This window comes from Symphalangus syndactylus, chromosome 7 (assembly GCF_028878055.3).
Source record: "Symphalangus syndactylus isolate Jambi chromosome 7, NHGRI_mSymSyn1-v2.1_pri, whole genome shotgun sequence".
Taxonomy (NCBI): domain Eukaryota; kingdom Metazoa; phylum Chordata; class Mammalia; order Primates; family Hylobatidae; genus Symphalangus; species Symphalangus syndactylus.
In genome coordinates this window covers 48,587,115-48,614,971 of record NC_072429.2, presented here as the reverse complement: position 1 = coordinate 48,614,971, position 27,857 = coordinate 48,587,115, and the positions used below count along the sequence as shown (strand labels likewise).

General features: G+C 48.1%; 3 protein-coding genes across 8 annotated transcripts in view; 2 read left to right on the top strand and 1 right to left on the bottom strand.

The window, feature by feature from the left end:
- CDC25C (cell division cycle 25C) overlaps nt 1–5,182 on the bottom strand; it is a 75,024-nt gene extending 69,842 nt beyond the window's left edge. For 2 of the 3 annotated variants that reach the window (XM_055286091.2, XM_055286088.2), the window contains exon 1: nt 4,783–5,168. In XM_055286091.2, coding sequence (XP_055142066.1) covers nt 4,783–4,795 — 13 coding nt within the window. In that variant the 5' untranslated portion in view covers nt 4,796–5,168. Of the gene's footprint in view, nt 1–4,782 lie in introns of all 3 variants that reach the window. The other variant, XM_055286089.2, reaches the window with a different exon arrangement.
- On the top strand, nt 4,369–16,841 carry FAM53C (family with sequence similarity 53 member C). 4 transcript variants are annotated; one of them, XM_055286097.2, is made up of 5 exons: nt 4,369–4,679; nt 8,007–8,236; nt 8,632–8,689; nt 11,909–12,693; nt 13,809–16,841. In XM_055286097.2, the coding sequence occupies exons 2-5, from the start codon at nt 8,159–8,161 to the stop codon at nt 14,064–14,066; spliced, it is 1,179 nt and encodes a 392-aa protein (XP_055142072.1). In that variant the 5' UTR covers nt 4,369–4,679; nt 8,007–8,158; the 3' UTR covers nt 14,067–16,841. The 4 variants fall into 4 exon arrangements, with proteins under 4 accessions (XP_055142072.1, XP_055142073.1, XP_055142075.1 ...); XM_055286098.2 differs by lacking the exon at nt 4,369–4,679 and adding an exon at nt 4,842–5,134; XM_055286100.2 differs by lacking the exon at nt 4,369–4,679 and adding an exon at nt 4,987–5,134 and having other exon boundaries at nt 12,542–12,693.
- Nucleotides 16,842–19,782: 2,941 nt separating this feature from the next.
- Nucleotides 19,783–27,857, top strand: part of KDM3B (lysine demethylase 3B) — an 88,391-nt gene continuing 80,316 nt past the window's right edge. Inside the window, exon 1 of the mRNA XM_055286085.1 lies at nt 19,783–20,085. Coding sequence (XP_055142060.1) covers nt 19,894–20,085 — 192 coding nt within the window. The 5' untranslated portion in view covers nt 19,783–19,893. The remainder of the gene's footprint in view (nt 20,086–27,857) is intronic.

Here is a 27,857-nt window from a genome sequence, read left to right as displayed (position 1 = left end):
TGTGAAGATTCTTTGTCCTCTAGGATACAGACAGTGAGTGTGGGAGTTAGCACAGAACCTTGCTATGCCAGGTGAGTTTGAAAATCAGGCTGGGGATTAAGGGAGTGTGGGATGAGTTGTTATCTGCTTTGACGACTACAGTATGATCACACTTTGTGGGAAACTGTATACTTCCCTGCAGGTGGGAAGTAGAGACAGACAAAGTTATTCTCCAGCGGTGGCAAAAGCAGATAGATTATGGCAAGTGCACACTTGGCTACCAGTGCTTTCTGCACCAGGTTCTCAAGTAAGTGCAGTTGTAGGTGGTCACAACAAAGGTGTCAACCAAGTGGCTTTAGTTCAATGTCAGGTGATGGAAATATACTAAAATCTGAGCACTCTGACAAAGTTGCAGCATTCCTAAAACAAATTCTCTAAAAATCTAGCCCCCAAAATAAGTTTCTAAGACTTCTCTCAAATGGAACTTGTACACCTAGCTCTTAAGAGTGTTTTTTTTGTTTTTGTTTTTGTTTTTTTTGTTTTTTTGAGACAGAGTCTCGCTCTCTCCCAGGCTGGAGTACAGTGGCACGATCTTGGCCCACTACAACCTCTGCCTCCTGGGTTCAAGTTATTCTCCTGCCTGAGCCTCCCGAGTAGCTGGGACTACAGGTGCCCACCACCACGCCTGGCTGATTTTTTTGTTTTTAATAGAGGTGGGGTTTCACCACATTGTCCAGGCTGGTCTCGAACTCCTGACCTCAAATGATCCACCCACCTCGGCCTCCCAAAGTACTGGGATTACAGGCATGAGCCACTGCTCCCGGCCACCCTTAAGACTTTTTACAGATGCAGTGGTGCGCCTGTAGTCCCAGCTACTTGGGAGGATCACTTGAGCCCAGGAGTTTGAGGCCAGCCTGGGCAACATAGTGAGACCGTCTCCTAAAAACAACAACAAAAAAACTTTTTTTTTTTTTGACACAGTTTCTCTCTTGTTGCCTAGGCTGGAGTGCAATGGCGCAATCTCAGCTCACTGCAACCTCTGTTCAAGTGATTCTCCTGCCTCAGCCTCCTGAGTAGCTGGGATTACAGGCATGCGCCACCACACCCGGCTAATTTTTGTATTTTTAGTTGAGACGGGGTTTCGCCATGTTGGCGAGGCTGGTCTCAAACTCCTCACCTGAGGTAATCCACCCACCTCGGCCTCCCAAAGTGCTGGGATTACAGGCATGAGCCACCATGCCCAGCCAACCAAACTCTTAAAAGCTCTATGTTTCTTTTTTTTTTTTTCTTTTCTGAGACGGAGTCTCGCTCTGTCACCCAGGCTGGAGTGCAGTGGCACGATCTCGGCTCACTGCAAGCTCCGCCTCCCGGGTTCACGCCATTCTCCTGCCTCAGCCTCTCCGAGTAGCTGGGACTACAGGCGCCCGCCACCACGCCCAGCTAATTTTTTGTATTTTTAGTAGAGACTGGGTTTCACCGTGGTCTCCATCACCTGACCTCGGGATCCGCCCACCTCGGCCTCCCAAAGTGCTGGGATTACAAGCGTGAGCCACCGCGCCCGGCCAAAAGCTCTACGTTTCTTAATGAGGTTGTTTTCCTAGCAAACATTTTTACTATCTCCTCATGATTCCAGCTGGCTTAGCTAATTGCAACATACTTAGCTAATTACATGTAAGTTTACATGCATACATACAAACTGTGAAATAGTAGAATTAAAGGGAAGTCAAATATTGTCTTTTATATCTTGATTTCTGAGGGTGTTGGAATATATCTAAGTTATCCTTCCCAGAATAAAGAATATTAGGGAGGTGGGAAGTTTGGTGTTTAATCTGATTTGAAGATTTACTTTTTCTGTTGGATTGAAGGCATTGATCCTATGTTATCCTTGGGGAATCCCTATCTAGGCTCCTGATTCACTGTGATAAGCAGTGAGCTGTGTTCCTTCACCTTGACCTCAGTCTGACGCATACATGTTGTTGCCAGGGCACAGTGACAGCCCGGGCTTCACCCTGAAACACCAAACAAGAACAGGAGGTACAGCCATCACTCCTGGTATGCCCAGATCAGGCAGTGGAGAAGAACCCTACATTCCTGGGATCCTCCCAGCCAGCCTCTGCAGGGCAGAGGGGCTGAGGGGTGTGTTTTCTATTCCTGGTTCTTTTTATAACTGGTAGGCTTAGCCCTACTTCTCCCCACTTTGCAGAGGTTTAGCTTTCACTGGGTGAAAAGGGAAGGTCTGAATCGAGTGCATGTTCCTCCAATTCGGCTGTTCCTTCCTAGGCAGGGAATGAAGAGTCTCTTAGAGCCAATGGATTCCACTCCTTTGGATGACCTCCTGGATGACTGGCTCCAGGCCCTGGAGCCCTCAGAATATGGATGGAGAGTATCCTTTGCTGAAACCCACTGGAGCAGGGTCACAGATGGGGTTTAGCCCATGAGGGCACAATTAAGATGCAGTTCAAAGCAGTGGCTCAAGAACAAAAGTCTAAAAAGGGGGCAGCAGGGAAAGAGCAGGACATGAGGAAAAAACCCTTGGGAACTGAAAGTGGAATAAGGAGATTTAATTACGGGTAGGAGTGTTGGGCTGCACTGGGAGGCCATTTTATAGATGATGAAAGGGGATGTAACCTTCCTTTGAAATGAGGCCTGAAACTTGACTTGCAGGGTTGTTTTTGTTGTTTTTTTGTTTTGTTTTGTTTTGGGTCTCAGTTTCTTTCAATGTTTTGCAAATGAGCCAATGCCTACTTTTAACTCAACCATTTAACTAACAATGAAATTATTAATTTAATTAATAATAGGTGAACAGCTTAATGGTGAAAAGCAAGGGCTTTTAGACTGCTTTTTGAGAGTACCCTTGCCTACCATGTGGGCAGTCACTTAACTTCTTGGGCTGTTAATTTGTCAAAGAGAAGGTTTTGTTTCATTTGATGATTGTAAGAAAAAATGAGAATATATATCAAAGTATGTAGGTCAAGTGTGGTGGTTCACACCTGGAATCCCAGCACTTCGTTTTTTGCTCATTTGTTTGTTTTTTTTTTTGAGACAGAGTCTCATTCTGTTGCCCAGGCTGGAGTGCAGTGGCACAATCTCGGCTCACTGCAATCTCCGCCTCCCCGGTTCAAGCGATTCTCCTGCCTCAGCCTCCCGAGTAGCTGGGATTACAGGTGGGTGCCACAATGCCCAGCTAATTTTTGTATTTTTTAGTAAAGATGGGGTTTCACCATATTGCCAGGCTGGTCTCGAACGCCTGACTTCAGGTGATCCGCCTGCCTCAGCCTCCCAAAGTGCTAGGATTACAGGTGTGAGACACCATGCCAATCCCAGCACTTTGTGAGGCCAAGGTGGGAAGATTGTTTGAGGCCAAGAGTTTGAGACTACCCTGGGCAACATAGCAAGATGCCTCTCTCTACAAAAATAGAAATAAATATGCTGGGCATGGTGACATACCCCTGTAGTTCTAGCTATTCCGGAAGCTGAGATGGAAAGGATTGCTTGAGCCCAGAAGTTCAAGCCTGAGCAACAGCAAGACCCTGTTTTTACAAAAAAAAAAAAAAAAAGTAGCATGGTGTCTGGCACATAGGAGCAATTATTGGAAACCATGTGTCCCATACTTCATGGCCCCTAACTCTGCTCATTTTGCCGAGAGGAAATAGGCAGTGCAAGGTAAATCTCTCCACCCCTATTTTCTCAGTTAGTACTGTACCTCACTTTTCCTCTACTCTTTTTCAGTTTGCAGACTTGTTGGCTCCTGCCTCCTCCCCTCCCTGGCTCAGTGAGGAAGACCCCCGCCACTGGCTCTACTTTCCAGCGGATCACAGCTATTTACCTATCCCAGTCTTGAGTAAGGCACAAAATATTTACAGAAAACAGATGTCTTTCAGAGGACTTGCTGGTAAGTGTAATAGTGAAGATTACTTGCATTACTGCTACTTTCCAATCAATTAAAAAAAATAGAAAACTTTGTATTACAAAGAGATCACAACACGAACGCATTATTTAAAGCCTCTCCTTTATCCACTTTTTTGCTTGTCTCCCTAAACCATCTGTGATGCTAGCTGAGACTCGAATTTACATAAGAGCCAGAAACCACCAACCCAACCTCTTCACACACTAACGTCTACATTCAGTCTCTTTAAAAAAGACTTAAACTTCGGCTCATGTGGGAGGTGGTGGTAGTGGTGGAGACTTAATAAAAGGTGGTTTCGTCTTCCTGAAGTGGAAATATAGCGCCGTCAACATCTTTTCCCCATCTGCCTGTTTCCTCCTTCCCTTTCTGTTTAAGGAAAGTGTGACCACCGCACTTCTCCCCACCTCCCCGCACCTCCCCCCCCAAACGCAAGCAACTGAACCGCCTATGATGTCATAATCACAATCCCATTACCTCATCCTGCTGAGGGGGGGGGCGGAGAGAGAGGAGAGCGAGTGAACAGCCCTGGGCTATCCTGAGCTTTACAAAGTGTTCTGGGTGAGGGCAAATTACAGAACCAAGTGGAAACGTCCCCGCAACCATTATAAGTCCTAGGTTTTTAAGGTTCAGGCTGATCCGGCAGCTGCAAGAGGGGCTCCTGGGACTCCGAGCAGGCCCTAATCGGCGCTTGGACCACACTTCCCAGCAGCCTTCACGCCGCGGACGGGTCCTTTGCTGGGGGAAGGGGGATTCCTTCGAAGAGGTGGTCGTGGAGGGCGGTGCAGCAGAACAGGTGAGAGGCACTGTGGCTAATTGCGTGACGCGGCCCGAACCGAGTGGGAGGCTGCAGCTGGGCCTATGGAGGGAGGGAGGGCAGGGGCGATGCCTTTGTTTACCTTCTTCCGACATGGCCTCCCCCGCGGGTTTCAAGATGTGCCTCCAACTGGGGCCGTCCACTTTCTGCGATATTTTGGAGGGGGTGACTTGTTAGTGAGGAAACCACCCCCATCCCTAAATCAAAGCACCAGACTCGTTCCCAACAGCGCTGTCCGAGAGACACTTTGAGAGAGACACGACACGGAGCTGCGCCCTCCATGGGTGGCTCGGGGGGATTCTGCGAGCCGGAGTTGTCCCCCTACTCTCCTCAGGGACTCGTTGGTTCACGCCAGCGCCTTTTAAGGGCACCGTGGGGCTAAAGGAGCGCTCAGAGCTGCTCCGGCCGCGGCCCTGGGAGCCGGAGGAGCCGCGGTAGGTGGCGGAGGGCAGGTGGCGCTGGGGCCTCGGGGCGGGCACCTCAACCGTCCCTCCCTCCTTCCCTCTTTCCCCTCCCCCAGCCCGACCGCCCGCGCGGCCGGGCCTCGCTGGCCACCTCTGCGGGGAGAGCACGGGACCCAGTGGGGGAGGGGGTGGCGGAGTGCTAAGTCTCAGACCCTACCCATCCCCTGCGTCCTGAGTTCGCTTCCCGCGGCCAGATGATGGAACCTAGTGGGAAGAGGCGAACGACAGCCCCCCTGAGCGAGCCCTGGCGCCCCCCCCCCTCCCCGGGGACCAGCGGACGCCCCATGCCCCACCCCGCGGGGACAGGCAGGGCAACAGAGGGAGAGGTTGAAGATTGGAGGGGCCTAGCCTTTTGCTTCTTCATGGGGGTGGGGGGAGGGGTGTTCCCCACTTGTCACCCCTTTCCCCACCAGAACCATATGGAAGAGGAGCAGGCAGGTCTCCACCTACCTGTTCATGCACCTCCCTGCCTTCCTCATGTTTTCCTTCAGTCTCCCCAAGAGGTGTGGGGCTGGGACCTGGGGGGAAGGTCCCCAAGGGGTTTGTGACTCTCCTCCCTGTTGGCCTGACCTGATCCTACCTTGTCTAGGTTCAGCACAACCTCAGCATCCCTGAAACAGGAGTGTCAGGGGTTACTGCCATCCAATAGGAGATGGAGTGGGGGTCTGATCTTTATTTTTGGGGGCTGCTGGTGGAGGGGAAGCCTGGACTGAGAGTTAGGCCTGGTGGGTTGCTGAGAGGGCCTAGCGGCCTGCTGCTCTGTGAAGGGCTGAGCCCCGTGCCAGTTGTTAAACTGAGAAGTTTTAACTTGTTTAGTGAACATTCAGGGTTGTCTCTACCCTTCAGATACACAAAATGGAAGGGGAAGGAAGGCGGCAAGAGAGGGCTTCTTACACTTTTTTCAATGCCTGCTTGAGAAAGAGGAGGCCCCTCGCGGAGCTGGTTTGCCTTCTTTTGTGTCCTGGTTTGATTCCTTATGGCTTCCGTTCTGTTCCCCCTCTCAGCCTGGCCTGTTTTAGGAAACTCAGGCTGAGAGTATCAGTTGCGTGGTGGTAGTTGCATTGTTCCAATTACCGCTGTGTGTGGCCACATCCCAACAATTAAAATGCAGAAAAACACAAATTCACTGTCTTGACTTGATCCTAGAGATGGCTGGGAGTTTGCTGTTTGTCCAGATGCCTCATGAAAAGCTAGAGAGTTTGCTTCACTCCCTGCTCCTCATAGCTGGTTAGTCTGAGGCTTGGGGTCTCTAGGGTAAAATCCTGCACTTAGGTTCCCTCTCTGGTTGATCTTTGAGGGCAGCAGAGTTAAGAAACCAAGAGCAGAAGTGATAAAAGCTTTAGCTTCTCCCGTAAGAATATAGGGGAAGCAGCTGAAGAGAGCTCCCCGGAAGCTAGAATTTTGTTCAGGGTGGTAATAATTATGCATGAAAATGATAGTTAACTATAATGATGATTGACTTCTCTTGCACCTTTCTTCCAGAGAACTCCAAGTACATCCAGGTTTATCTCTTTGCTCTTCCTTGTGGCCTCCTTCTGAGGTGTGAGTGGGGTAGAGATAATTTCCTCTTTTTTGTAGAGTGATCTGCCCCCAAGGTCACAGAAGGAAGAGCCCTCTTGGGCTTTTCTTAGTGTGCAGGTGAGGGAGGATGGTATTCAGCCAGAGAGATAGACCCTATTGCCTTCTTCATCTTATTGATTTCGTTACTTCTGACATTCTGAGGCCTTGAAGATTCACAAACGGGAACGAGAAATGGTAGTCTTTGTGGACTCCTGATTTTTATAGGCCAGATGGTACATTTTGTATATTTTAATATGTTATATTGTTCCTGTGACAGGTTAAGATTATTGTGCCCACTTTACATATGGGTAAACTGAGGCCAAGGAGTATTAAATGATTTGTCAAAACTCTTAGCAAATTGGATTAATAATTAGATTTCTTGATGATTTGTTATCTTGACTAGCTAATGCTACACACATTCTCTGGTAAGCTGTCAGCTTGCTGCTCATTTCTGGGAATAGATAGAACAAAATCAAGACACTGGCTTAACCTCCCCTCTTCCCTTGAGTAAGGCCTCTCAGGTAATTGTGTGGGCTTGAAGCCTGTTCTCTGATACAGTTAGTTTGCTTCTATCAGAAGTTGACCATGAGAAAGAATCTTGGTTAACTGTATCCATGGACTTTGCATCAGATCAGGCTAAAAGCTTAGTTGACTAGTCATGGAGTTGTTGTTTATAACGTCTGTAGAGTTGAAATGTATTGGAATTACCCTGACCATTTCTTTATCTTCCCATTTGATAAGAAAACAAACACTGTATCTATTGGAAAACAATAATATATCAGATGTTTAGGCTGTGGGAGGACATAAAATCCTATGTACTCAGGTCTGAAGCAGAAAGTCTTGCCTACAACCACTGTTCTTCCTTGTTCTCTTATTACTATTTCTGTAGTTTAGGAGAAGGGTACCTCTTTTCACTTCTGACTGGAATATAAAATACTGGGCTGATCCTGATGGAAATAATCATTTGGGCATCCCTCTCTCTCACTTGAGCAGCTGTTTCTAAGTGGTGCTGGTATTCCAGTTAGAAACAACAGAGCATGAACCAGGTTAAGGGTGGCAAATAAGTTTCAACTTGATTGCCAACTCTATTTTATTTCATATCTGGACTGCCAAGTTCATAACTTCTGAAGCTGTGTTTAGGCTTAGCTGGAAAGAGCTGTGATCAATTGATGTCTGCCAGAGGCCTGGCTTAGGGGTGCTGTGGTATGTGTGCCATGCATTTTCCATCTCTGGACCAGGTGCATCTCTAATATCACTTGGGGCTGGTCCCTCTAATTGGCAGACTCAGCAGGCATGACTGGAGAGGGAAGTCCCAATGGTGCTAGAATGGTGCTACAGTGGCAGAAGACGGCTCACGAGTGAGGTCTGGAAGAACAACAGGGAAGACATCCATCATTTGCTCCAAAGTGTGCAAGTCAAATCCTGGGGAGAATCATGATAACCCTGATCACTGAGCAGCTACAGAAGCAGACTCTGGATGAGCTGAAATGCACACGCTTCAGCATCAGTCTGGTAAAAGACCAGTCTTCCTGCTTCTCCACGACCCCCTCCCCCTTTTTTCTGAGGCTGATTGTTGCTATTACTTTACTCTTGTCCTGTGCTGTATGAATCATGGTACTTAACCTGGAAGAGCCCATTAATGGCTCAAAACCCAGCCCAAAAGGAAGGGGGCAGGGATTTTTCCACCGATAAAGAAGGGACAGCAAAACTTGGGTGGAGAAGGGTTTGAGATGTTGGAAGATGTGGATTGTTTGACTTACTAACTTTGGGAAGACAAGAGGAAGAACACTTAATGTCCCCAACATCCCTGTAGCTCATGAATCACAGAGGAGAACTGAAGAGGGCTTCCTAGAAATCTGTCAGTGTGTCCTGAATCCAAATCATGATGGATATTCTCTCTTTCTTAGCCTTTGCCTGATCATGCAGACATCTCCAACTGTGGGAACCCTTTCCAGCTTGTGTCTGGTAAGGCATTGTGTGTGTTCGTGTACGTGTGTGTACCCATTCCTCTCTCCACACATTTCTATCACTGGTTTCCAGTGACCAGGGCTAGCGAGCCTACCTCTAGAACTTCCTTGCCAGGGTCAACTTCTGAGATTGGCAGTTGTCTTTCATTTTCTTTTTTTTTTTTTTGAGACGGAGTCTCGCTCTGTCGCCCAGGCTGGAGTGCAGTGGCGCGATCTAGGCTCACTGCAAGCTCCGCCTCCCGGGTTCACGCCATTCTCCTGCCTCAGCCTCTCCGAGTAGCTGGGACTACAGGCGCCCGCCACCACGCCCGGCTAATTTTTTGTATTTTTAGTAGAGACGGGGTTTCACCGTGGTCTCGATCTCCTGACCTCGTGATCCACCCGCCTCGGCCTCCCAAAGTACTGGGATTACAAGCGTGAGCCACCGCGCCCGGCCTGTCTTTCATTTTCTAGCATGAAAGTTATCTGGTTGGTTTGCTCTTATTCTAGCTTTGTGGGGACTTGTATAATCTAATGTTTTGAATAGGTAATACATTCACATGGTTCAAAATTTAAAAAATAACAACAAAAAGGTTATGCTGAGAAAAGTCTCTCTTACTCTCCTGTTCCCTATCTACCCAGCTTCTACCACCTCCCTAAAAGTATTAGTTTCTTATGCAGTATATGTGACTAGAATTTCTTTATATAAAAAGAAGCAAATGTATATATTTCCTTTCTTTTGTAAGTTCTGGGATACATGTGCAGAACATGCAGGTTTGTTACATAGGTATACATGTGCCATGGTGGTTTGCTGCACCTATTTTATTTCCACGTTTTTAACACAAAAGGTTGCATACTATATATTATTTTGTACCTTTAAAAAAAAAAAAAATGGGACCGGGCCTGGTGGGTCACACCTATAATCCCAGCACTTTGGGAGGCCGAGGCGGGCAGATCACCTGAGGTCGGGAGTTTGAGACCAGCCTGACCAACATGGAGAAACCCCATCTCTACTAAAAATATAAAATTAGCCAGGTGTGGTGGTGCATGCCTGTAATCCCAGCTACTCGGGAGGCTGAGGCAGGAGAATCGCTTGAACCCAGGAGGTGGAGGTTCCGGTGAGCCAAGATTGCGCCATTGCACTCCAGCCTGGGCAACAAAAGCAAAACTCCATCTCAAAAAAAAAAAAATTGCTGAGCACAGTGGCTCATGCCTGTAATCCTAGCACTTTGGGAGGCCGAGGTGGGCGGATCACGAGGTCAGGAGTTCGAGACCAGCCTGGCCAACACACTGAACCCCTGTCTCTACTAAAAATAGAAAAATTAGCCTGGCATGGTGGTGCACACCTGTAATCCCAGCTACTTGGAAGGGCAGGGCAGGAGAATCGCTTGAACCCAGGAGGCGGAGGTTGTGGTGAGCCCAGATCATGCCACTGCACTCCAACCTGGGCAACAAAGCAAGACTCCATCTCAAAAAAAAAAAAAAATCTTAAATATAGCTAGGAGATCTTTCCCTATCAGAATGCTGAGCATTCCCTTGTTATATATAGCTGCATATTATTACACTGCATAGATGTATAGTTGCTTATTTAATGAGTTTTCTATTGATGTACATTTAGGTTATTTCCAATCTTCTTTGGATACATAAAACTGTAGTGAGCCAGACGTGGTGACTCATGCCTGTAATCCCAGCACTTTGGGAGGCCGAGGTGGGCAGATAGCATGAGGCCAGGAGTTTGAGACCAGCCTCGCCAGCATGGTGAAACCCCGTCTCTACTAAAAATACAAAAATTAGCTGGGCATGGTGGCAGGCGCCTGTAATCCCAGCTACTCAGGAGGCTGAGGCAGGAGAATCGCTGGAATCCAGGAGGCGGAGGTTGCAGTGAGCCGAGATCGCGCCCACTGCACTCCAGCCTGGGCAACAGAGCAAGACGCCATCTCAAAAAAGAAAAAAGAAACTGTAGTGAATAACCTTGTACATATGTCATTTTTTCACATGTGAAAATGTATCTGAGGTATAAATTCCTAGATTATTAATTACTCAGTTAAAGGGCCCCTGATCGTAGGGACATTTAGATGGAGGCATCACTGGTGGACAATCAGAACTCCCTAACTCATGCTGCTCAGCTGTTCTGCCTCTCATTTTCTTTTCTGGGATACCTAGCAAGGGAAGTGAGTTGGCAAAAACATGTTCATTCATCTCTTCCTCCTGTTTAAAGACTTGCTGAAAGCCAGGTATTGTGTCATAAGTATAGAGCAGGAACTCATGGTCCCTGCCCTCATAGTGGTTAGTAGAGGGAAGAACTATAGACCAAATACACTCAGTATGAATTTTGCCACCATCAAGCCTGACTTCATATGCTTGTCATTTGCCCCAAATATCCAGCCCCTGCAGAATTCCAGCCAGCTAGCCAGAGGAGTTTGGACTAGGCCCTTTGTCCCTTAATGAGCTATCTCCCAAAAGTCACAGTTTTGGTTGGAATACAGTGAGTGAGGATTGTTTCTTTTAGTCCATTTTCCCTTCCTTCTCTTGGTCCCTCCATCTGTTTGGATTTAAGAGAAGGCCTAGGGAAAGGGAATCGGAATATGTGAGTGGCCAGACACAAAGGAAGATGAGCAGCACAAAGTCAGGGTTTCCCAAGCCCAGGTTTCATTGTCAAAGGCCTTTCCCACCCTGTTTGCCCTCCCTAGGAATAAAAATGATCTCTTACCTGCCTGATTACCTCTTACTTCTTGGCAGTCCTAACTCCTGACTTGGTGCTGTTGACACATGAGAAGAGGAAAGGCCGAGGAAGGAGAGCATAGGCCTGCTTTTCAGCATCCAGGGCAAGCGTAGGGGAGGGGCAGGGGAGAGATGAGCAGGACATTCACAAACGTGTTTGTTTCTCTTGACTTCTTTTACCTTTGAGAGGGAGTGGCAGGCAGTAGATGAAATGTTTTTGATTCCAGGTAGTCGGTCACAATGGAGGCAATAGAGCATAGTGGTTTAAAAACCTAGCCTTCGCATCAAACAGACCTGGATTTGAATCCTCCTTTGGTCTTTTGATTGCTATGTGATTTTGGGAAAGTTATTGAATTTCTCTTATCTGTGAAATGGGGATAATGATAATGATACTACCTACCTCATAAGGTTTTTGGAAATTTTCACATAATATGCTCCATACATTGTGTGGCAAATGGTAAGTTCTTAAAAAATGTAAGCTATCATTAATATTATTTTTATTATAAATGCCTTCCAGAAGGTGCTTCCTGGAGGGGCCTGCCCCACTGTTCCTGTGCTGAGTTCCAGGACAGCCTCAACTTCAGCTACCATCCCTCAGGCCTGAGCCTGCACCTCAGACCACCCAGTCGGGGAAGCTCCCCCAAGGAGCAGCCCCTCTCCCAAGTCCTAAGACCTGAGCCCCCAGATCCAGAGAAGCTTCCTGTGCCCCCTGCCCCTCCATCCAAGAGGCACTGCCGCTCACTCTCAGTGCCCGTGGACCTGTCTCGCTGGCAGCCGGTGTGGCGGCCTGCCCCCTCCAAGCTGTGGACTCCCATCAAGCACCGGGGCAGTGGTGGAGGGGGTGGGCCGCAGGTGCCTCACCAGAGCCCCCCGAAGCGGGTCTCCAGCCTCAGGTTCCTCCAAGCTCCCAGTGCCTCTTCTCAATGTGCCCCAGCCCACAGACCCTACAGCCCTCCATTCTTCAGCCTGGCCCTGGCCCAAGATTCCTCTCGACGCTGCGCCGCCTCCCCTCAAAGTGGCTCCTGGGAGAGTGATGCTGAGTCCTTGTCACCTTGCCCACCTCAGCGCCGCTTCTCCCTGTCACCCAGCCTGGGCCCACAGGCAAGCCGCTTCTTGCCTTCTGCCCGGAGCTCTCCTGCATCCTCCCCAGAGCTGCCCTGGCGACCTCGAGGTCTCCGCAACCTTCCCCGAAGCCGCTCACAGCCTTGTGATCTGGATGCCCGCAAAACTGGGGTCAAGCGGCGCCACGAGGAAGACCCCCGGCGTCTGCGGCCTTCCTTGGACTTTGACAAGATGAATCAGGTGGGACCAGCAAGACTGGGGAGCTTGGATGGGAGTGTGGGAACTCTGTTCTGTTTCCACTTCTGAGCTAGCCCCTAGCTTCATTACCCTGCCGCCCCCGCCACCAACAGCACCTCCTTTAGCTCTTAGCTAGGGTGACCTACCATCCCAGCTTGCCTGGGACTCTCCCGGTTTTAGCACTGAAAGTCCCCCCATCCTGTGAAATGCCTTAATCCTGGGAGTTAGAGAAACGGGTCAGACCCATATTAAACCTTCCAACAGGGATCCCAAATTGTCCTGCAAGAGGTACTTTCCCTCTTTTCCAAGAATGCATAAGCTGCAAAAAATTCCATCAGTACCTACTTCTTGTGCCCAAAGCTGGTTTTGCCACTTGCCTGTCACTGCTTTAAAGTGGGTCTGTGAGGGCTGAAGCAAGATGGGCTGCTACAGTGTATTCATCTGTTAGACAAATGTTTTTTGACTTCCTGGTGTGAGTACAATTATTGTATGTATGTACTTGCTCACTTTTTTCATATTAATCTTTCTAGACCACTGGGTTACAAACCTCTTTAAGAATTGATTAATTTTTTCATACAGTCGTCCATCCCATCTGCAAACATTTACTGACTCTGACTAGGCACTGGCAGTACAAAGTAATGAAACACTGCAGATGATGTTCCTGCCCTCACAGAGCTTCTATTCTTGAATCCAGTGGAAACAATGGGCTCCAAATTTTGTCAGAAAGTTTACAAACGCCGGGCATGGTGGCTCACGCCTGTAATCTCAGCACTTTGGGAGGCTGAGGCGGGCGGATCATGAGGTCAGGAGATTGAGACCATCCTGGCTAACACGGTGAAACTCTGTCTCTACTAAAATACAAAAAATTAGCCGGGCATGGTGCTGGGCACCTGTAGTTCCAGCTACTGGGGAGGCTGAGGCAGGAGAATGGCGTGAACCCGGGAGGCGGAGCTTGCAGTGAGCCAAGATCACGCCACTGCACTCCAGCCTGGGTGACAGAGCGAGACTCTGTCTCAAAAAAAAAAAAAAAAAAAAAAAAAGGAAAGTTTACAAACCTCACCCTAAAGCCTTAGAATTCTTGCCTTCAGGTGTAACTGTCTTCTTTGTTTATTTGACAGAAACCATACTCAGGAGGTCTCTGTCTCCAAGAAACAGCCCGGGAAGGCAGCAGCATCTCTCCACCATGGTTCATGGCCTGTAGCCCCCCACCCCTCTCTGCTTCCTGCAGCCCCACTGGGGGTTCCTCCCAGGTGCTGAGTGAAAGCGAAGAGGAGGAGGAGGGGGCTGTGCGGTGGGGTCGGCAGGCTCTGAGCAAGCGGACACTGTGCCAGCAGGACTTTGGGGACCTGGACTTGAATTTGATTGAGGAAAACTAAAACTGAGAGGCTACTTCCTGGGGCCACACAGACTGACTCTCTCATGGCTACTAACAAGTGTCGAGGCCCCAAGGCTGGGGGCCGAGCCTGGGAATGGGGGTGAGTGGAGGGCTCCGACTCAGGGCAGCCGGAAATCTTCTCGCTCCAGCAAGCTCGACCATGCCAAGAGACTGGCCGGGACAAGATAAACGGAGCTGGTGGCGGGAGGGACAGCCCCAGAGCAGACCCTTCCCATGGCGGCCCTGAGTGTGAGTATCCCTGCCACCAAGAGAGCAATGGGCAGGGAAGGAAGGGGTCTGCGGACCCCAGCTCGGGGAATTTCACTAGCCCCTTTGCTTCAAAGGGCACTTGTGTCTTAGAATTTGGCCAGGGTGGGGGGTTGAGTCAGCCTCCCCAGAGAAACTGTGTGAGAGTGTGTGCGTGTATGGGAGTGTACTTGTGGAAAGGTGTGTTTGCGTAGCCTTAGGGAAGGAAGGCAATTGCTCCTTAACAGCAGAGTATCATGATACCCCCAGGATCTTGAGTTTTTTACAGGATGTTGGATTTGCTCAAGGAGTGAAGAGGAGGGCACCAAGTTTTCCTTTTTTCGAAATAGCTCTGGAACCAGGCTTGTAATCCATAGCATCACCGACTCTGCAAAGGATTTCATTTTGGGGCACAGCAGGGTGTTTTAAGTGCTGTGACTTCAGCTAATGATCTTTTCTTCAGCCCCACCCCCTTCCCACTAGCTCGATCTAGTATACTGGGGAATGCAGGTGGCGGGTGTCACCGTATTTTTTCTGAGCTGGCCTTTTTTTCTCATCAGATTGTCTAGGCTATATTCCACCTGCCTCTTTTGCCCTCTTGAGTAGAGTTGCACACAGCACATGGGCAAACTGAAGCAGGGTTGAGGGGCTCTATCTCTCTCTCTCCTCTGCTCATGGGACCCTTTTCTTCTCACCCTCTGCCCTTCTAGATCATAGACTAGGTAGGAAGGCCCTATATTGGTCCCCAGCATCTACTGAGGCAGACCTGCAACAGAAGTGGCATTCAGTCCCCAGCAGACATGGGTGAGCTCACCCCAGCACTGTTGTTGGGAAGGTGACTGCAGGAAACCAGTTCTTACAAGATCCAGGCCCAGCCTTTTCGACCTACTTGAGAAGGAAGAAGGGGTGTTTAGCATTTAATAGTTTGCTTGTCTTCCCCTCCTGCCAGGAAGTGTTTATTTGCCTCTAATTAGCCCTGAGAGACCATAGGGAGGTTGGGGCTCACTGAGGGATTGGCTGAGGATGTATAAAGCAAAGGCTGTGAGAAGCAGTTGGGAGTTTGGTTGTCATTGGATTGAACTTACTTTTTTGTTTCTCACCCGCAACTTGAGCCAGGACAGCTGGTCCCAGTGGCCACAGTAATGGGTTTAAGTACCTTGGTAGGGCTGGCACCAGTGGAAACACATACTGAAGCCGCCACCACAATAGCTTATGAGGTTTTATCCAGCTTTGGTTAGACCCTGCATGACCAAATTTGACCAGCCCTTCTTGTTTATGGCAAGAAGGGCATTTTTCTCTTCAATTTCCAGGGTTTCCTAGGACCCAGTTCCTCATGTAAGGGAAGAAGACCAAGGTCTTTGTGTTTTCTTCCTCATGGAATTGAACCTGACATTTTCTGGATCTCCTGCATGTCAGGAGCATCAGTGAGGCTTCAGCCTCCTCGTCTCCACTCCAGAGAGGAGATGGCCATGTCTTCTTAAGCCTCTGGCCCTCAGAGGCTCCTCCCTATCTCCTGGCTAGTTACTACTAGGCTACCAGGTCTCTAGGGGCCCGAGAGAGGGCCTCTAGAGAATCCAGGGAAACTGAGCCCAGGAGTTGCCCATCTATGGTTTCATTCCTCCCCTGGCTCTTCTCCCTTTTCAGGCCATAATTTCCCTGGTGCCAACTTCTTTTCCTCCTGGGGCATCCTCATCCCTGGGCTCTCTGCTGCAGATTGGCTGTGCCAGCTTCCAACAGGTCACTGGCAATGCCAGTGAGTTTCTGCAGGCCCTAAGCTGAAGAAGTGAGGCAGTGATTCTGCCTCCATCCTGGTTTCCCCAAAGCCCCAGGGGCACCATCCTTAGGGGAGAAGGTCTACAGTTATCATTATTTTAATTCCATTACTTTCAGTCTGGAAAACTAAGCTAGTCAGAACTGTCATCTTGCTTCCCAGTCTAAGAACCTGTGGCCCTGGAACACTTTTCAAGAAATGGTTCATTTTGCTTTACACAGTAGATCTGTTCCAACAGTTCTATGTAAACCAAATGCTATTTTTCAATGCATTTGGACTGCTGACCATTTAAAAGCAGCCTATGATTGCTTCTTTTTGTAAAGCAAGCAACCTCCCTCCACTTTAGCTGTTTTGACTCTTTGAATTTTCACATATTGGGCTTACCCAGAGTGGAGCACACCTCCAGGGCTTGTGGCTGACACTGGGTAGATGTCTGCATCTGTGCTGTGTGTGTGGTGTGGTTGGCCAGTAGGTGAGTATCCCTGTGTGTGTGAGTGAAGCCACTCCCCAGGCTGGTGCTCTCCTCCTGTGCCCAGTGACTGCCCAGTGGCAGCCCAGCTGCCCTTCACTCCCACCTGCTGCCAAAGTCCCTGTGCTAATGGGATTACAAATACAAAAAGTGGAAAAAAATTTTCGTAAACTTTGTTTTATATTAAAAAAAAAATCCATAAGTCTGTGTGTGTTAAACATGAGGTTCTGCCTCTGTGGCTGTGTTTGAAAAAATAAAGTTTTATTAGAATAATCCATTTTCCCAAGCAACCTTGTGTACTACAGTGTCTTCTTCCCTTCCCCACAAAGACAAGTAAGAAGTAGGGTAGAAGGCCACCTAACTGTTCCAGCCCCTTCCTCTGAGATGTGGGTCAACCTTTCAAAAACGGGCAGTATTTGGACCCGAGGCCCTTTGCTGGCCGTGGCAGGATGTTATACTGTGGCCCAGGCTTCTGCTAAGTCCTTGGTTATTTTTGGCAGTCTGGTTTGGTCTCTCTTTCCCTGGCAGTTATACTTGTCTCCTCCTGCCTGCTGTCACTCTCACTTCCAGCAAGTTGAAGTCAAGTATGAATGCATTCCAGCTCCCTGAGAAATGGTTTATGGTACAATCAGGAACTTGTCTAGATTGGTTTGTAGGCTTTGGGAAGTAGGGAGAAGGCAGGGTAGGAGATGGCCAGGGATCTTTCTTAAGTTTTCACATGTTAATCCTGGAGAGATAGAGGTTTAGTCATCAGAATTCAGATTCCATAGACCTAGGCAATTTTTCCATCCTAAAAATACTGCTTTTGGAAAATTATCCTAGCTGCAAAGCTTCTCTTTTGTTGTAGAAGACAGTATTTTCCCTAATGTTCCCTTTGGGAGTGTTGGTTTGCCAAAAGAAGCTATGTGGCTCACTCTTTAGACCTTTCTATTCCACCCTTTCTTCTCTGTGTTGACATGTGTGTGGGTGAAGTATAGTTGCTTAGAGATCCAGGCAGGAGCCTCTGTCCCTAAGGCTTAGCCTTTCTTTACCAGTTGTGGTGCTAATTTGCTAGGCAGCAAGAAGAGTCGAGTTGCTTAGCTTATGTCGTGGTTTCCTGCTTCAAATTGGTGGCACTCATCATTGAATACCAATGAAGTGTGTGCAGGAGGACAGGATTGACTTGACTACCTGGAGCAGGAATCTTTGCAGGGGTGCAAATACACCCTAGAAAACGTGAGGGTTGTCACCTGCCCTGGAAACGAAGGGCTTTGGGGAAGTGGTGGGCAGTGGCATGTGATTAAAGAAGCTTAGAATTACGGTTTTTTTTCTTCTTTAAAACTGATGTTTCATTTCACCTACTGCTTGAGCAGGGGTAAAGTTTGAACATCTAAAATGACTTTGTCTCCCCCTTTTTTTCTTTTGAGTTTATTTTTGTTGGATTTTTCTGCTATTTTCTGTGAGGCCAAGTGTGATTTCATTTTTCATTCCTGAAGTCTTGTTAATATAGGAAAGAATGTAAACTCCATGAGGGCAAGAGTTTTGTTTTATTCAATATTGTGTCCCCAACACTTTGGGAAGTTCCTGGCACGTGAAAAGTGCCGGCCACATTTGTTGAATGCGTTTCCCTTTTGCCTTTCCCATCCCTGAACTTAGGTACATTTCTGTCTCTCTGCTGTGAGAAACCAGCCTTGGACATTGGGACAGTAGTTAAATATCTGTATGGGAGAAAATCCCAGCAGATAATTTTGATAGAAAAATTGCAAGGCAGATAGATCTTGTATGGATTCACCCTTGTTCCCCTCCTACCAGCTACAGCTTATGGGCCATGTGCTTTAAGAGGTGGCTCTCAGCCCAGAAAAACATTCTGAGTCAGGCCTCAGGTTGGCTGTGGGAGATGGAAGTTAAAAAGAAGTGGAGGGAGGAGTGTTTCCTTGGTGCTCCACAGGGTTGGTTCTAGAATGATTTTCCTATATGTTTTATACTTTAGTAAAAGTATAAAGTCAATAGTGGGTTACCCCTCTCCCCAAGCCTTTGTTACAGGAAAAGTAGGTCAAGGGTGTAGACAAGGTTATGGACAGGAGATAGCTGGGGTAGGCACAGAAGCCTTGGAGAAAGAACCAGCTACTGCTCTTTCCTGTCTGTAGGGAAAATCAAAAAGTCACTTTTAGAGCAACAGTCATGGGTTATTACTATACCCTTTATCTTTTGTATCCATTTTGTGTATACTCAGTCTCTGCATCCATGAGACCATGGAATGTGCTAGTCCCTGATACTGCCAACTTTAAATGATTGAGGCAATTTCCTGTTGCTTATTGTGGGTAACAATTTAGCCAAAAATCTCAGCATCTCACTTTCTCTGCAGGCTCCTTTTCTAATCAGGAGCTATCAGTCTCCCACACCTGTATTAAATGCATTCAGATAAGAGTTACAGAATTTTCTTTGCCCCCAGCCCCACTAATTCCATGGTAAGATGGAGTGCCACTAAGAGAACCCCTTTACTGCTGGTCTTTCCAGTTCCCCTAAGAGTTGAATGGAGAAACACGTAGACTTAATAACATTGGCAGACTAGGAAGGGGAAGAAGTTAGGTCGGTTTTAGGAAAAACATCAAGATGTTGGGGCGCACGTTGGCCTTCAGTCAGTGGAAAGAGTGGCATTATACATCCAATGGGAGTAATACGTTGGCCAATTGGAAAGGAACCCAAGAAGTGCTGGCAGTATAGAATGGGATGGTGCTGTTATGGGCCATTGAGAAGGAAGACATTGTGTCTCATGGACCAATGGGGAGAACATTTCCTACAAGACAGCAGGTAGGAGCTCATATTTTCAGGATAGGAAATCAATGGGGGTATTGGAGACACTAAATAGCTCAAAACATCCACTCTCTAGGTACCTTGCCCCTCACCCCCTTACCCCGTAAATGTCTTTGGCATCCGAGGAGAGCAAGCTAAAGCCCTCTCATACATACGACTCCCTGAAGGAAGATTGAGACCAGGGATGGTGCCATGGGGAAGATGAAGGACCCGCCCACTTCCCTACCCCGGCCGAACCTGCAATTCCCCTCCCGACCGCAGGGGGCACTGCAGGCCCCGGGGAGATTGGGGCGGAGCGCTGCGAGGGGCCAGGAGCTGCCGCCCCGCTCCAGAGCGCGGGGGGCGCTGTGCGGGGCCCAGGCTGCGGCTCCGCTCCCGGCCACGGGGGGCGCTGCGCGGCGCCGGTGGTTGGTGGTGGCTGTTGGGGGGGGTGGGGGGGAACGGCGGCCGCGGGTGGTGCGGAGGGAGGCCTTGCGGGTGGATCGGGCGCTTGGCGGCGGAGGTGGTGGGAGGCGGCGGGCGGGAGCGCGGGTCAGGCCGGCCCCGGCGATGGCGGACGCGGCGGCCTCCCCGGTGGGCAAGCGGCTGCTGCTTCTGTTCGCGGACACTGCGGCCTCAGCCTCGGCCTCGGCCCCCGCGGCGGCGGCGGCGAGCGGAGATCCGGGGCCTGCGCTGCGCACTCGAGCCTGGCGGGCCGGCACGGTGCGGGCCATGAGCGGGGCGGTGCCCCAGGACCTAGCGGTGAGTGGCGGCCGAGTCGGGCACTCGAGGCCGGGGCTGCGGGGCCTGCGGGCGGCCTCCCCGGGGGCCTTTGTGAGGGGGCGGTGGGATGGGGGTGACCCATTTCCGTGCCCCGGGGTCTCCTTAGCGCCCCCCGCCGGCACCTCGGCACCCCGAGCTCTTGCCGGCATGGCTTCCGCGTCGGGGTGTGCGCCCCGGTTTCCCCCGGGGGGCGGCCAGGGCGCCCGGAGCTGCTGCTTGCAGCCGGCAGGCCCCGCCTCCTGGGCGACCCTTTTCTCGGCGTTCCCCCCAACACGCCTTCGGAGCAGGCTCTTGAATGTTGAGCTCCCGGGAGCCTCAGAGTTCGGCCAATGTTGCCGCTGCCCTCTCGAAGACGCGGACCTGTGGTCCCTAGCCTCTCCCAGGAGACCTGCGCCCTGTTCCTTTTCTCCCGGAGCCCCTAGTGGGGCGGGAATGTGGGCAGTTATGGGAGGCACGGAGGCTGCAGTTGGAGCTGGTCGGGGCTTTTTTATCTGGCAGTTTACTTCCTCGTCTGAGCTGGGCTCGGCCTGGCGGTCTCCAGAAAGGCCAGCTCTCGAGCTCTCCTCTCCTTACGCTTCTGGGTGACAGGAGCTGCAGTTCTGGCTGTTTTTGATAAGTTTGAGATCTTTCTTAGTGGCCGAACGGGGCTGCTGGGTAGTGCTTTTTGCTCCCAGCTCAGCTACTCCCCCAGCCTTGGGAGAGGTTTTGTTTTGAAACTTTGTGTTTGGGCTTGGCCCTTTTTGAATGCCTTGGTGTGTTTTGTGATTAAAGTTGTTCAGTCATACCAACTTAACTAGCATTCGGGATCATGTTGTGTTATTCTCGTTAATGTGGCGGTAAAATATAGTGTTGGAGTTTTGGCAAACCACTTTATTTCCTCATTTTGGTAGGGGCCCTAGCTTCTCTGGTGAAATAAGGCTATGAAAAATGGTGTGTGTGCGTGTTGGGGCAGGGGATGGTCTTTTGGAATGTAATAGATCAGCAAGCAGAAAGTAAATTTTCTTGATGAACTTGCTTCTGCAGATATAAACGGGAACGCAGTTTGTGAGATTTGGAAGTAATGTTGTAGGCTTCCGATGTTTATTTTTCTTCCTATTGATCAACGGTGTTAGACTGTCCTTTTTCACTAATATACAAGCTTTATGGATTTTTTTTGTGGATGGCTTAGGCTTTGCTTCTGCTACTTGGGTTCATTTGCTTTGATCTTTCTTCATGCTGTATAAGAAACGCTGCTAGGACTTTTATGAGGCCTCAGTTGGGCAAATTTGCAAAAAGATACTAAAAATATAAGGGGATGGAATGATGATTAAGACTGGGATTTGGATCTCTATTCCTCTGCGCTTTCTTTAAAAGATGGCTGGGATGGGAAAAGAAGTGTCCATTTCAGATTCATTCTACCCCCTTGGAGGCAAAACATACTTAAGATCCACTGTTACATGCATACTTTGACCTAAGGCCTAGTTTGCCCTAGCTATTCATTGGGATTTTTTTTTCTGGTTCTTGCAATGGTCGTCTCGTTTCCTTCATCAGATGAATTGCTAATGAGCTCTGCACCTGAAATGGCTCCCCCTTCACTTTGTTGTTTGCTGTGCTCCCTAAGGGCAGAGGTTTTTGGAGCTTACTTCCTTGCTGGACACCCACTAAACTAAATACTGAATAATTTTACCACTGAGCCCACGGAACTGAGTTCTCAAACCAAGTAATAAGTTGCAGTGATTCTTGGAAATTAAAGCAAAGAACATTACAACTGTGTTGAGGTCTTGCATGGGGCTGTGTGAATGTAGAAGCAAAGGCAGGTTTGTATTTTGAGAATACATTTATGCTTGTCTTACATGTATATCCAGGGACATAGATGAGAAAACAGCCAGACCAAAACTCAGAGCCTTTAGATTTTTTCACCAGCTTGCAAAATTGTTCAAGAATTGGTGTTTTGTTGAGGTTCTGTTAATGACAATGACCAGTGTAGGATGAGAACGGGCCGTTTTGTTTTTTTCTCATTAAGAGAGATTTCCTTTGGACCGTAGGCATGTGGACCTTTCCAATTTGCACCACACACGGTAGTAAACACAACTGTCTTCCAATCAAAAGTGTTCTTCCTGTACTCAAGGGTGGAGTTTGCAAGCAGCTGGCCTGTGATTGGGCAGATTTTCATTCAGTTATGTTTAAGATGTTTTCAGGCATGCTTGGTTTTGAGTAATGCCTAGCAGGGCGCCCCCTTTTAAGGATGAGTAATTGAGGGTTGGATGAATGAGTTTCTGAAGTGATTGAAAACACACTTCTTAATTTTAGACTCCACGAATATACTCTTTCTAAATACTTTTTGATTCAGATATCCTATAAAATATAGTACTGATCCATTTAATGAAACCTCTTTTGGAAAACAGTAACAAAGCCAAGTGCTACCTTAAGGTGAGATGTGAAAAAAAGGAGTCAGGATCCTGTTGATTGAGAGTTTTGTTGATAAGGTTCTCATAGGTGGACATCTTCACCAGCAAAAGCCATGCTGACAAATTACTCAGATGTTTAGCCAAGGTATGAAAACAGCTTTTTCCCCCCTTTCTCATGGAATAGTAGTTTTATTTGTGTTTTAAAATGGGCCTTTTATTTTTTTAGAATTAGTTTATGGGTTTTTATGCATTTATCTGTGGCTTTTCTTTCCTAATCCGGTGTCCTCTTTGTGTTCCTAAATCATTATTGGCTCATGTAAGTTGCAGAGACCTTGGGACCGTCACATATATGGGTATTGTAGATAAAACAGACCAAAAAAAGAAACCCATAGATTTTCCTTTTTTTGATTATAAAAGCAAAGCTTAGTAATTTGCAAAATGTCAAAGGTTTACACAAGAAAAACCAGCAATCTCTTTGCTCATCTTTCCTAATACTAGTACAAAAAACATGAAAACATTCAACCGTATACAAAGAGTTTCCTTTTTTTAGCAAATGGTGTCGTACTGCACAATATTTGCACCCTGCCTTTTTTTCTTTCATTTGACAGTATACCATGGGGATCAATACTTACAGATTTTACTCATCATTTTCGGTAACTACCTTATATTCCATAGAATGGATGTACCATAATTTATTCAGTTATTCCTCCTGTTAATGGACATTCAGGTTATCTAAAGTTTTTTTGGCAGTATAGACAATGCTGCCATTAATATACTTGTATACTTATTTTTATGTAATCCAGGTTTTATTTCTGTAGTTTAGCAATCCAGGATTGAAATTGTTCGGTTAAGAAGTATGTGTATTTTTGGCCGGGCGCGGTGGCTCAAGCCTGTAATCCCAGCACTTTGGGAGGCCGAGGCGGGCGGATCACGAGGTCAGGAGATCGAGACCATCCTGGCTAACACGGTGAAACCCTGTCTCTACTAAAAATACAAAAAATTAGCCGGGCGTGTTGGCGGGCGCCTGTAGTCCCAGCTCCTCGGGAGGCTGAGGCAGGAGAATGGCCTGAACCCGGGAGGCGGAGCTTGCAGTGAGCCGAGATCGCGCCACTGCACTCCAGCCTGGGTGACACAGCAAGACTCCGTCCCAAAAAAAAAAAAAAAAAAAAAAAAAAGTATGTGTATTTTTTATTTTATTACATAATGCCAGGTTATTTTCCAGTAGGTGTATAGCATTTCCTACACCCACCAACAGTACTCAGAGTGGTTGTTTCTCTTTACCCTTGCCTTCACTGGTATCATCAGTCTTTTTCATTTTTGCCAATCTGATGGGTGAAAAACAGTATCCATAATTTTCATGACCCTTTGTCCTTTTTTTCCGTGTGTACTGGCTTTTTCATTTCTTTTTTTTTTTTTTTTTTTTTTTGAGTCGGAGTCTGGCTCTGTCACCCAGGCTGGAGTGTAGTGACGCAATCTCGGCTCACTGCAAGCTCCGCCTCCCGGGTTCACGCCATTCTCCTGCCTCAGCCTCTCCGAGTAGCTGGGACTACAGGCGCCCGCCACCACGCCCGGCTAATTTTTTTGTATTTTTAGTAGAGACGGGGTTTCACTGTGGTCTCGATCTCCTGACCTCGTGATCCGCCCGCCTCGGCCTCCCAAAGTGCTGGGATTACAAGCGTGAGCCACCGCGCCTGGCCTGGCTTTTTCATTTCTTTTGTTACGTATGGATATCTTTTGCTCATTTGAGAAAAATAGGAGTTGTCTTATCACTCTCTGCAAGTTCTGTGCATGGATATTAACTCCTTCACCTGCGTAGTGGGTTGTATTTTGTTTCATTTGTCTCTTGACTTTTTTTTTTTTGAGACAGAGTCTCGCTCTGTCGCTCAGGCTGGAGTGCAGTGGCGCGATCTCGGCTCACTGCAAGCTCCGCCTCCCGGGTTCATGCCATTCTCCTGCCTCAGCCTCCCGAGTAGCTGGGACTACAGGCGCCTGCCACCGCGTCCAGCTAATTTTTTGTATTTTTAGTAGAGACGGAGTTTCACTGTGGTCTCGATTTCCTGACCTCGTGATCCACCCGCCTCGGCCTACCAAAGTGCTGGGATTACAGGCGTGAGCCACCGCACCCGGCCAACTTTTTTTTTTTTTTTTTTTTTTTTGAGACAATCTCGCTGTGTCACCCAGGCTGGAGTGCAGTGGCTCCATCTCAGCTCACTGCAACCTCTGCCTCCCAGGTTCAAGAGATTCTCCTGCCTCAGCCTCCTGAGTAGTTGGGACTACAGGTGTGTGCCACCACGCCCAGGTAATTTTTTGTATTTTTAGTAGAGACGGGGTTTCACCATATTGGCCAGGATGGTCTTGATCTCCTGACCTCGTGATCTGTGCCCACCTCGACCTCCCAAAGTGCTGGGATTACAGGTGTGAGCCACCGGGCCCAGCCTCTTGACTTTTTTTATGGGTTGCTTTGCTATACAGAAAAATAAGAATTTTATGTTATCAGAATTATCGTGCCTCTTTTTGTTTGTTTTGTTTTTGAGACAGAGCCTTGCTCTGTCTCCCAGGCTGGAGTGCAGGGGCATAATTACAGCTCACTGCTGGGCTCAAGCAATCCTCCCAGGGACTACAGGCGTGTGCCACCAGGCCTGGCTAGTTTTTGTATTTGTTGTAGAGATGGGGTTTCACCATGTTGCCCAGGCTGGTCTGGAACTCCTGGGCTCAAGCAGTTGCCTGCCTCAGCCTCCCAAAGTGCTGGGATTCCACACATGAGCCACTGTGCCTGGCCTGACTTTTCTTAATAGTTTAGGATTACTTGACTGGGAAGGAATCCCCATCTTGAACCTATATAAATATACTTTTAAAAACTTTTTTTTTTTTTTTTTGAGACAGGGTCTCACTCTGTCGCCCAAGCTGGAGTGCAATGACACAGTCACAACACACTGCAGCTTCGACCTCCCTGGGCTCAGGTGATCCTCCTGCCTCAGCCTTCCAAGTAGCTGGAACCACAGATGCACACTACCACGTCTGGCAAATGTTTGTATTTTGTATAGAGATAGGTTTTGCCATGTTGCCCAGGTAGGTCTTGAACTCCAGGGTTCAAGCAATCTGCCTGACTTGGCCTCCCAAAATGTTGGGATTACAGGCGTGAGCCACCATGACCAGCCAACATTTTTGTTTATTTTTACCTTTAGATTTTTAGTCAATCTGGAATTTACTTTTTTATTTTTATTTATTTATTTTTTTTGCCCAGGCTGGAGTGCAGTGGCGCGATATTGGCTCACTGCAACCTCTGCCTCCTAGGTTCAAGCAATTCTTCTGCCTCAGCCTCCCAAGTAGCTGGGACTACAGGCATGCACAAGATTGGGTTTCGCCATGTTGGTCAGGCTGGTCTGGAACTCCTGACCTCAGGTGATCCACCCACCTCGGCCTCCCAAAGTGCTGGGATTACAGGTGTGAGCCACCGTGCCTGGCGTGGAATTATTTATTTATTTATTTAGAGACAGAGTTTCACTCTTGTCGCCCAGGCTGGAGTGTAATGGTGTGATCTCGGCTCACTGCAATCTCTGCCTCCTGGGTTCAAGCGATTCTGCTGCCTCAGCCTCCCAAGTAGCTGGGATTACAGGCGCCCACCACCACGTAGTTTTAGTAGAGATGGGGTTTCACCATGTTGGCCAGGCTGGTCTCGAACTCCTCACCTCAGGTGATCTGCCTGCCTCAGCCTTCCAAGTGCTGGGATTATAGGCCTGAGCCACCGCGCTCGGCAGGAATTTTTTTTTTTTTTTTTGAGACGGAGTCTTGTTCTGTTGCCCAGGCTGGAGTGCAGTGGCGCGATCTCAGCTCACTGCAACCTCTGTCTCCCAGATTCAAGCGATTCTCCTGCCTCCAGTCCCAGTAGCTGGGATTACAGGCGTGCACCACCACACCCAGCTAATTTTTTTTTATTTATTAGTAGAGACGGGGTTTCGCCATGTTGACCAGGCTGGTCTTGAACCCCTGACTTCAGGTGATCCACCCGCCTTGGCCTCCCAAACTGCTGGGATTACAGTCATGAGCCACGGCACCCAGCCTTTTTTTTTTTTTTAATGGTTTTATCTGTCACCCAGGCTGGAGTACAGTGATGCAGTCATAGCTCACTGTAGCCTCAAATTCCTGGGCTCAGTTGGTCCTCCTGCCTCAGCTTCCTGATTAGCTGGGACTACAGGTGCACAGCACCATTTTCAGCTTTTTTTTTGAGACACAGTCTTACTGTGTCACCCAGGCTGGAGTACAGTGGTATGGTCTTGGCTCACTGCAACCTCCACCTCCAGAGTTCAAGTGATTCTCCTGCCTTAGTCTCCTGTGTAGTTGAGATTACAGGCGTGTGCCACCATGCCCGGCTAATTTTTGTATTTTTAGTAGAGACAGGGTTTCGCCATGTTGGCCAGGCTGGTCTTCTTGAACTCCTGACCTCAGCTGATCTGCCTATCTCAGCCTCCCAAAGTGCTGGGATTACAGGTGCCCCCTGCCCCCCCCCCTTTTTTTTTTTTTTTTTTAAGAGATTGGGTCTCACAATTTTGCCCAGGCTGGTTTCAAACTCCTGGCCTTAAGTGATCCACTCAGCTCGGCCTCCCAAAGTGCTAGGATTACAGGCATGAGCCACTGCACTTGGCCTGGAATATTTTTGTAATTGGCAAATGAGATGAGGGACCTAATTTTTTTTCGGCTGAGTGACCAATTGTGGCAACACTAAATTTTTTAGGTAAACCATTCTTTTCTTTCTGTAGGTATAATTAAATGATGCTGTAAATGTAGTATCACTTGGTTTTGAATGTGTATCATAGTTACCTCATGTATCCAGAAGTTACCAGAGAAGTGAAAGCATATCTGCCCTATTTTTTTTTATCCCTTAATCTTTCATCTCTATTTCAAGGAAAGACGGATTCTAAAATACTCCTTTCCTTTGACAAGAGATAATGTAATAATTGTAGCAATGTCTAGGCTAGTACTATGCTTCTTCTATCTGAGAGTCTTCCAGGAGGAGTGAAAGTGTATCTGCCTTCTGTTTTTACACCTCCCCACCCAACCTTTCCTCTGTCTCAGGGTAGGGTAGGTAGACTCTAAAATACCTCTCTATTTTGTTTCTAAATAATGTAATAATTATAGTCAGGTCCAGGATAGTACTATATTTACCATATTTCCAGTGTACAATTCGCTACCTATGGTCAAACATAGAATTTCAGCCTTAGTTGAAATGGGAGTTTGTGGTTTTTAAACTGTTTGTGTCCTTTTATTACTTAAAATTCCAAAAGTTAAAACTCTGAGTGATACCTTGATACTTATGCTCTATTTATTAATGTAAATAGAATATGTTTTTGTGATTCTGTGTATGGT